This window comes from Wasmannia auropunctata, unplaced genomic scaffold (genome assembly GCF_000956235.1).
Source record: "Wasmannia auropunctata unplaced genomic scaffold, wasmannia.A_1.0 LD335634.1, whole genome shotgun sequence".
Lineage (NCBI taxonomy): Eukaryota > Metazoa > Arthropoda > Insecta > Hymenoptera > Formicidae > Wasmannia > Wasmannia auropunctata.
In genome coordinates, this window is record NW_012027256.1 from 881,135 (window position 1) to 891,235 (window position 10,101).

Genomic DNA, 10,101 nt, shown 5'->3' on the forward strand with positions numbered 1-10,101 from the left:
GGCTATCGCACTGTCGAGCGAACCCCCTTGGGACCCGCCTTCCTCTATCGGTCTGAGAATTTATTCAAAGGGCCTCTCTCGGTCCTATCTGATCACCATTTGACTATCTCAACACAGGGAGATGGATGTAAGCAAGCACGCGCGGCGCGAGAGAGCCGCGGACAGACCCCGCGGTGAGCCCGAGATTGCGCAAATATTTATGACACGACTCTATCGGCGCGATTCTGTCACTTACGGAATTCATTAAATTCATTAAATACACTCACGTGCGGCGAATCCATTCGCATATAATCGCAATCCACTCATATAATCGCAATCTTAATTCACGCCTAAATATATCACACGCAAACATTTCACTTCTTAGTTATCTCGTGAATTGAAGGCATCGCTTATTACATTATAATATAATTACGGTTCTATTATCGTAAAAATAATTCAGTTTTGCATTTAATACAGTCTATATGCACAGTCCCCAGTCTGCTTAATTTTTATGTTAATTATTTAATTTGTGTATTTTTAAATTATTTAGTTTATTAACATATTCTCAAAACTATCGATATATTTGTATGTCGCTACATCTCGTATCCGCGAGGGAAAAGAACTTAAAATCTGAAGCACACTGTTTTACGGCGCGACAGCTTGAGACGTTTTAATCTCGCGCAAGGACTTCGACGACGGCGGGGAGTGTACCGGGACTGTGCACTCACTCTCTCTTTTTCTCTCTGCAGTTCTTTCTCTCCCTAAAGAGTCACGTCGCGCAAACGAGAGAACGAGGAAGTAAGAGAGGCGCGAGAGACGCGCGCACTCGTAATTTTTCATGCGGCACGTCGCACGCGTCCAGAGCTCTCTCACGCGGTTATCTCCGACACCGCAGTACGTCTCATTCGCACGTAGGACGTCCAACCTAACCCGGGGGTAAGTCCGCGTGTAAAAGCCGTTCCCTCCTCGTCCGGAGGAGCAGCGGAGGGTTGAAACGGAATGCGCGCTGTGCGGTAGCCGAAAGTTCGCGTGGGTCACGACGCGGACGCGCTGCGCCGCAGGTTACTCGCGCGCGATACGTCAGATATGGGAATACACGCGGCCGGTAATCCACGCTCGCTATTTCGGAAATGCCCGAAAATATTTATAAACATCGCGGTCGCGCTTATCTTAATTGCATTGGGGACCGGTGCTCGCGTGTGCCTGGGCTCCCCTATTCGCGGCGACCCGGATGTACCGGCCGGGGAATAGAAAACTTCTCGTCGCGGCGGCAAATCGCAAGCCCCCGCGGGGCCTTCCGAGGATGAATTAGCTCCCGGCGACGCGACAAGAACAGGGACAATCGTTTCCTCGCGCGTTGCCCCATGAATCTTCACCCGCCCCATCTCGTCGGCTCTCTGGCCTCTTTCGGTTAAATTCAATCTGCGAGCGAGGGATACAATACGGTCCACTCAGGGAAAATAAGATACCACGGCGTATACGAATGGATGTATACATTCGTAACGCGGTAAACAGCATGGGCAAGTTTGATGTGCAAGTTTGACTTTGGAATTTACTGTTTACCCCGCTGTCAGAGTAGCCGCTTTCGAGATATCTATTTTCGAACTGGGACAGTTCGGCTATCCCGGCGAAAAATACCAATAGTTAATCCCAGTTTTTGTTCAGTCTCCAGATAATGAATTAAGTATCATGGATAAAATTGAATTACGCCCATTGGAATATTTAAAGAATTTAAGCGAGCAAAATCGTCTTTCCCCGAAATAAATTCGCGGTTTCGCTTGTATAGGGTAATTAACGCGACGAGAGAGGTAACGATTATACCCGCGATTCCCCTACACGCCTTCTCCTCCTCCTCCTTCTTCTTCTCCTCGGCGTAGTCACGTCGCGTCTAGCGCAGGCAATTACGATAAGGCTTACGATTAGCTTGACAGCGAAGCGTCGAGTGGCGGCGGCGCGGCGCGGGCCTCGTGCAAATTGCAGATGAAGCAGTTATACATTCGGTAGTGCAGGAACAATTCACTGATTCTAGATAATGAAACAGCTTGTCATCAGGTATGCGCATAGTCATCTACGTGTGTAGCGAAGTTTCCGTCGTGTTCGTGGCGCACGCATACGAATATGCAAAGGCGCGAAATGCCGCGAATACGCCGCGGCGAATCGGTGTGCGGAGAAGTTTGTTGTCCCGTCGTCTAAGTTTCTAACGAAGGTGCGAGGCAAAAAATCGATCGAAGCCGCCGCCGTCAAACATACGGCGCGGCGCGTCGTGCGTATTCGATTGCGATTCGCACATCCCGTAGGCGCTTAATTTTCTACGGAGCAAATCAGATTAATTCAATTGAGATTAATTATCACGAGCAGGTCCATGCGGGCCTCGCTGATCCTCGATACGAGCGAGGCCAATTTGCGAGGAACGGCCAACGTGGCGAGGCGTCGCGTTTTCTCTCACGTTGTTATACGCTCGTCGCGATGCGCCGTGTAAAGCTCAAATGACCGAACGATAACTATCGGTAAACGCGATATGCAAATTAAATGAGATTGAAACGATATACATGTAGGACGTGGTAAAATGTAAAAAGATTTTTTAAAATTCGCAATAAAGCGATAAAATAAGAATAATATATGAATATCGTACTAGCGTCACTGAACAAGTAAGAAATTCACGATGTATATTGCAAATTATAGTGCGCGTATTAAAAAGAAAAAAATAACAGAACCACTCAATACTAATAGCTGTTTATTTATTTTTAAAATTATCATATGTTATCTTTAAAAAATAAGAAAAAATGATAGTTTTAATTAAAAAAGCGAAAAATCGCAAAAACATCAGTAAACAATGATTATCGATAAGTTTCAATTAATCGATGCGTACTAATAAGTAAATGTATATCGTATAAGTTTTTTTTTAATAGAAAAAAAACACATTTTTAACCAACAGATGTATTTAATTAACTAAATATATATATTTAGTTAATTAAATGTATCTTTTAGCACGTATATTCCACTTTGTTTATAAATTTCTGTTCTGAGTTACGGTTAAGGTACATATTTTCCTTTTTAATACTTAATATATACTTTAATACTTTATAATAATACCCTTTAATATATGAAAACTAATGTATAAAATACCCTTTAATATATACTTTAATACTTAATACTTAATATACTTAATTACATTTTCAAGTGAAAAATCATATTTTAATTAAATCTGTATGAAAATTAGATCTCAAAAATTAATTTACAATTTATTTTTAAGTCTTATTAATTTAATACTTCTCTTAAACAATAATTTACTGGTAATTGTTTAGTGACCCTATATCGCGCGATACTGTATTACCTTCTTGCGTTAAATTTGCGTCATATAAATATTATAACGTTAAATTTGCACAACTACGATACGAAATCTCTGCCGGTATTGATCGTTGCACAATGCGGTTATTATTAATGTTTGTAACAATACGTAAGCGAATCGGGGAGAGCATATAACGGAGCCATTGTTTTCTCACGCGTGGAAAAAAGTGCCGTGTATTATACACAAAAAGGTGTCATCGTTACAGATTCGCTGCGATCGCGGCGGCAGGCTTTCATTCGTCTTGAAAAATATATGTCGGAGACACACATGCAAATCCAATCGAGCTGGATCATAGACTGTTTTACGCTGATTCGAGTGCGAAATACATCGTCGGTCAGACAGGTAGATAATCAAGTGTGGTTCTTTTCTCGCCGTGGACCACTGAAACACTACGCAAAGAGGCCGACAAAACCTCCGAGAGGTATGAGACCGTGAAGGAGGACTGTCTAGCCCAGTGAGTTTTTGCCTATAAACCTGCCGACGTGTATCGCGGGAGGGTGGGAAAGACATATAGATAAAGAGAGAGAAAGCGGGATGAGAGATACAAACGAGAGTTGATGGCATCGTCCGACGTCGACGAGGGCCAGGCGAGGTGGTTAAAGGGGGTTCAAGAGTAGAAGAGCGTTTTATTTGCGAGGCAATGCGACGGCTAATACACCAGTCACTGGACAGCGTCCAAGTCATAAAATGGATTTTATGACGCCGATCGATACAACGAGATCTCTTTCTCTCTCCCTCTCTCCCTCTCTCTCACTTTCCGACAGTCGCCATTCCCCCTCTCTCGCCCTCCTGTCCGGATGTCCGCCGATAGCCTATATCGGTTCTCGTACCTTTCGAGGAAGGGTGGCTTTTGCGAGTCTACGTCGTTCATTCGAACAAACTCGAGTAAACGGCGAAAAGTATTCAACCGATTTGTTCCCCGCGTTTTTTCTTCAAGTCGGTAATAATCTCATCATTCTCGATATTGATTATCAAAATTTTAAATATATATTTGTTATATTTTGTCGCTATGTAATACATTTTATAAATAAAAAATTGCATTTATAAAAAATCTGGAGCAAGGAGAGGGGGGGGGGGTGAAAAATAAAATTTTGTTTCAAACTAAGTTGTACTGTTGCAAGTTCAGGATCCCAAAGTGAAAAGAAACGCGCGAAAGTTAAATCCGACGCGGTGTCTAGAGCCGTACTCTTTTAACTGTCGAATCATGCCGGCGCTGCTTGTCGAAAATTGGAAAGTAAAAGCTCCCAAGTGACACGGTGAACAGGAATGAAAAGTTTCCCGACCGCGGCGGGAGTCGAAGAAAGAGCGGCGTCGCGCCAACCAAATTGCTCTTAACCAGGTACTAGGCAGTCCTGGGAATGAGGATTTTACGGTTCCGCTAATGAATTGAAACGAAACGAGCCTCCGGCAGACTCACCCACCGGCCGCACCCACACATCATCCCCCCGTTATAGTATATACGGAAGTCGTCGTCCCGGCGTCCGGGACCGGCTTGTCGGGGGACCCTGCACGCAGAGAGGTGGAATTTGCATCTTGGGCGAAAATTGAAATGCACCGGTACAATGGACAGGGAAGAGTGTCCTGCGAAATGACTTTTATAATAGGGACGCAGGTAATATAGCCGCGGCGGCGGAACGAGAAGCGTTTCTAACTGACGGTACACACACACACACACATACACGCGCGCACACATACCGTCGCCGAGATGTGTATTGTATGTGTGTGTGTACGAAGCGTATCGTGCGACTTTATACACGCGTAGGTACACCAACACGCGGCGAAAGAGCTCTGCGCGCCGGTGTGTGTACTTACATTCGCGATATCTCGGGGTGGTAATGGTTGTCCATGACAACGGAATTTTCTCCGTTGGATCTTCGCGACACATCGCCGCGCGCACACAGACAATGACGATAACACGCGCACGGCGAGCGGCGGAAAACGGCAAGGTGAGCGAGCGAGTATATACGTGCGCGCGCGAGGGTGCGTCCGTGTATTTCAGCTGCACGTCGACGGCACCCCTCCGGTCGGCGTTGCGCAGAGGAAATTGAAATATGCAAATAACCGCAGCTAGGTAGCGCCTGGCTCTCTACGAAGGTTGATGTTTCGTCCGCGGAGTGTATCGGCGTTTATCGTCAACACCAACCGGACATACCCCGCGTCGAAAACGGGCTTTTTGAATATATCGATAACAGCAGGTTATTCTCCCCCCTCCTCCTGCTCTCCCCGCATGTATCCGCGCGCCTGCTGTATCCGCTTGGCTGACTGGCGGCGCGAGGGGGATGGTTTGCTATTTCAAGAAAGCGATCGCCCGTCCGATTCGCGGGACGACTCACCCGCCTTTCCACGTCGGGCCGTCGTCGTTCGAACGTCGAGGAGAGAGAACGTACGTCGCGAATGCATACATTACGAGACCACACGCTCAGACTTCCGCGTCGCTGAGCGCGAATGAATATTCATCCGTTCCTATTTCGTCTCTGTCGGTCGTTCCCGGCGATTAGCAACCGCGCTATTATCAGACGTCGAGTTAATTCTATTCTCTTCGGCTCCTTCGGTAAAAGTTAGCCTCGTAGACGTCGGAAATGGTTCGAAGTTTACCTCGCCGAAGACGAGGCACAAAAAAAGGAGGAGAGGGAAGGGAAGACTCGCGCTACCGTAACCACCGAAGTCTCGGTCCGTAAAGCCGACAAGCGCGCGCAAGTGAACCGGTCGCACGGAAACGGAACGACGGACCCGCTCTGCAGTGGTTCGACCTACGCGACAACTGTTTGTTACGTTTACGAAGAAAGGACCACCGTGAAAGTTGTATTTCACGGCGGTCCAGATCTTCGTGTTAAAGAGAATTAATTGAAGCTCTCTGGCACGATTTCTCACGATTGTACGCAGCGAATAGAAATGCTTTTCTATTTGATTTACTCTTAGAGATACTCTTTTCACTTCGTGAAAAAAACTGACATATCTAATTTTATCTAACGTTATTCTCTCCTCCCTAACTACTGGTACAGTTCGCCATTGGGCCTGTGTGATACAGTGTCACACGACCTGTGAAATCGTTCTCGTCGCAAACCTCTGTTCCGGATCCGATCAAAGGCGGAACTCGGTCAAAGATTGTCGGCCTTTGAGAAATGCTTTTGACCCACAGTGGATAGAAATAGACCGGACAGTTCAGTCAATCAATAACCAAATTGACGATTCTACTGAATCATGCGAGGAAAAATTGTTAAGAGCGCTACAAGTGACATCGTTTCTTAGATTGTATTCTTGCTCCATTTTATTTGTAAAATACAAACAAAATGTATCTATCAAGAAATAATATAAGATACGATGCGACTATGCATTACAGTGATGATTAGTATGCTACTAGATTATTAATACACTTATAGATTTTTCTATCTCACAGAATAAAAAAATAGATTCAGAATTTTTTTTTAACAGATTAGAAATAAATGTGAATTTTAATGTTTGCTATGTCAGACATATAGATATATCACCTCAAACAAATTCTATTTTTTTTTTACCTATTCTCTGAATTCTAGAGAATTTTCTGATATTCAGCCTGAAAAAGATCCATTAAAATGTAGAAGAATATCATATAACTTAATCTTGATCATTGTTCATGCATCTACTTTTTTATAGATGAATACGTGTTATAGAGGAATATGTGTCATGTAAGATTTTTTTCTTAGACAAAATGCTAAGAAAAATTCTTCACTTATATATAAGTAGAATTTTTTTAGGTGATCTTATTCTTATTTTCCTATTTCTAACTTATTATACAATTAGCCGAAGCTAAGGAGAATTTGAAGGAAAGTAATATCACTTTTTCTCAAATGTTTATTCCGCTAAAATTCATAAAAACGCGTGTACATGAGTATATGACGTGTAAATGTGTGTGTGAATATTTGCAGTGAGCTCGGGTTCACTGAACCCAAATGACTCAGTGCAGCGGATCAGTCATCCCCAAGAGACGACCCAGAATCTGTGATATTTTAAATATCAATATAGTTTCATCCAATTAACTCTATTGCAATTACTAATAAATCACCGCTAGCCTTCGCTTCCTTCAGCATTTCTTTTCCGCTTTCCTCTCACCCCGTTTTCTTCATTATAAATACGTTTCGAAGAGAGAGCAGAGCATTAACGTAAAATGCTCCATTGAAGGCAATTTTTATTCAAAGCGCGACGCTTACTTTAAATCTGGGTTTTGAAAGTCACGAATGGTAGAAATGTAAAAATAGTCCACCTACAAAGTTATTAAGTCGCCGTAAGGGCTACCTTGCCGAAGCGTTTTCGTCGCACAAGTAAGACCTCTCCCTTTCTCTCTCTCCTTCCTCTCCCACTTTCTTTTTATCGTAGCCTCCTTTCTACGGGTTCCCTCTCTCTGTCTTTCTCTCCCTTCTATCTTCTCCACTTTCCTTTCTCTTCATCTTTCCGCCCTTTGCCCTGCCCATCCGCCGCTTCTTCTTACAACGACCAAATTAAATACTACGCCCGGAAAATCTCCGAGGAAACTCCTCGGATATTCAGAAGCGTCTTGGATGCACTGCCACGTCCAATTTCAACTACTTTGTCCGCACAGTATATCGTCACGGAAGGAGACGAGAGAGAGAGAGGGGGGGGGAGGAAAAGGTGTAAGATGCATAAAAGGAAGAAATAAAGAAAATTTCGATATCGCGAATGGTTCTCGAATAAGGGAGATTTTTTTCGAAAGAAATCGTGAATTGGTACAGTCCTATCTTTTCAATTAAACTTTTTAAAAATGCGCCTATTAATTTTAATGACACTGAGCTGCGTGACGCCGTCGTTCTACTATATAGAACAGCGAGCACATAGTCTTAAGCCATGTATTTCGCCTATATACCTGCGGCCCTTCGCTACCTACGCGCGTTACCTATGTGCAGACATAAATATGTACTTAGCCAGGATTAAATTATTTGCAGGAAGATGAAACGGGTCCGACCCGCATAGCTTCATTTCCCCAGACATCTTGAGTTGCGCCTACCGCGTGTCGATGGAAATGTGCCTTACAGGCAATTCGTTGGTCCTCCCAACGCCGACGTCAGATGTAAATACTGGATTAATTCCGAGAGGCGAATCGAGATATAGACAGAATGTCATAATTTTCGAAAAAGTATTGAAAAAAGAAAAAAAACATATACGTATCATTCTATAAACGCGCGCACATAGTACCTATGCGGCATTTGCATAGTGCAAAGTAGCTTATATGGAAGATCGCAAACAAACGGATATTGCGGGATATAATAGAGTCGTCCGTTGATATATTCGCCGTTGTAGAAATCCAGCTTAATATTTCATCGGCGGCCGCTAGGAACGCAAGTGTGACTTATGCCAGTTTAATGACCGCGCGCGGCATTTAATTCGGGCATTTAATAATTCACGATCCGGCCAGAACGAGCCGGTACGTCGCGTCGCGGTATCGTAATGCTCGCGCGCGGTGTACGTTCGAAAGCCCGAACGTCGGGCTTCCAGTGGGACCATGACAATGCGTTGTATTACACCGGCTCCTACTCAGGTCGCGCTTTCTCTCCCTCTCCCTCTCCCAAGCTTCTCTTTCCTCTCGGCAAGGATTAATTCATTCTCGGCATGGCTCATACAGTGGACTAGCGGGGCAGGCTATCCTTCCCCCACGAGATATCTCGTTTCCAGAAGGATGCGTACGAATTTGGCACACGTTTCTCCGATTTGCATCTATATGAATAGGCGTGGATTACGGGATTGGAATAAATTTGGCCGGCTAAGTGAGCTCGGCAATTTATACGGGCACACAGGCAAACGGACGCCGCGCATATCCTTATAGGGATGCGTGTGTACGTGTGTGCATGTAGAGAAGGAACCGGCAACACAAGCCGCACGCAACCGAGGCGTGCTATAAAACTTTATTACGCTGCAATTTGTCTAACCGCGAAGAAAACGGATAGAAAATAAATCATGTTCGCGACGTTAAAAGTGTCTAATGATTAAAATTGCGAGAATTCATGTAATGCGCGATCTTTAAAAGCGCTCAAAATTTATGGACACCAGATGGACACGTGATCCAGACTGTGTGTAGAATAATCATACGCGTTATATGTTATATCATACGCCGTACGTTAATAATTCTGTTGTACTTCAATGTTCCGTAATTGATATACGTTATACGTGCCGCGCATACGATTTATTTATATCATTCAGACGCGAAATATGGCCAGCCGGAACGGGCGAATGATTCGCAAAATTCGTTCATCATTTTCGGTTTACCCCGGTCGCTGTTTACGATCGTCGTTGTCTCGGACCTCGGCGAGACCGGCCTACAATGCCGCCGCCGTCGGCTGAACGAGAACTTATTACGATCCGTCATTTTGTCCGTTCGCCGCTCGTAACAAGCATCTTTTACGACACCACGTAAAATGGGAAGAACGATGGCGCGGCGCCATAGACGTTGATTGTCGGGGGACTTTCCTCCCTCGCGCTCTTACTCTCTCTCTCTCTCTCTCTCTCTCTCTCGACGTACTTGCTCACGAAACGCACAGGGAATACTCGAAATAATGTTATTTGAGTAGGAAATGGAGCCGTTGCCTTGATATAGCACTGGCGACTGATTTTCATAGAAATGCAGTGTACTCGCGTAATTTCGCAAAACGACCGGGTTCGCGTACATTTCTTTACTCCAGACGCTGCACGACTCGAGCGCTTCAGCCGCAATGTGGATTTCGTTATTGTTAATATTTAATGTTCACTCTTGCGGATTACCTTAACGGCGTGTTAAGATAGCCTTC

General features: G+C 44.5%; 1 protein-coding gene across 9 annotated transcripts in view; it reads right to left on the minus strand.

Annotated features, from left to right (window-relative positions):
* Positions 1–10,101, minus strand: part of LOC105456545 (CUGBP Elav-like family member 4) — a 560,009-nt gene that overhangs the window by 511,278 nt on the left and 38,630 nt on the right. For 4 of the 9 annotated variants that reach the window (XM_011700674.1, XM_011700669.1, XM_011700662.1 and 1 more), the window contains exon 1: positions 267–581. The exons of 1 other annotated variant lie outside the window; for it this stretch is intronic. In XM_011700674.1, coding sequence (XP_011698976.1) covers positions 267–306 — 40 coding nt within the window. In that variant the 5' untranslated portion in view covers positions 307–581. Of the gene's footprint in view, positions 1–266; positions 584–10,101 lie in introns of those variants that run through there. 4 more of the 9 variants (XM_011700673.1, XM_011700661.1, XM_011700658.1 and 1 more) reach the window with 4 other exon arrangements.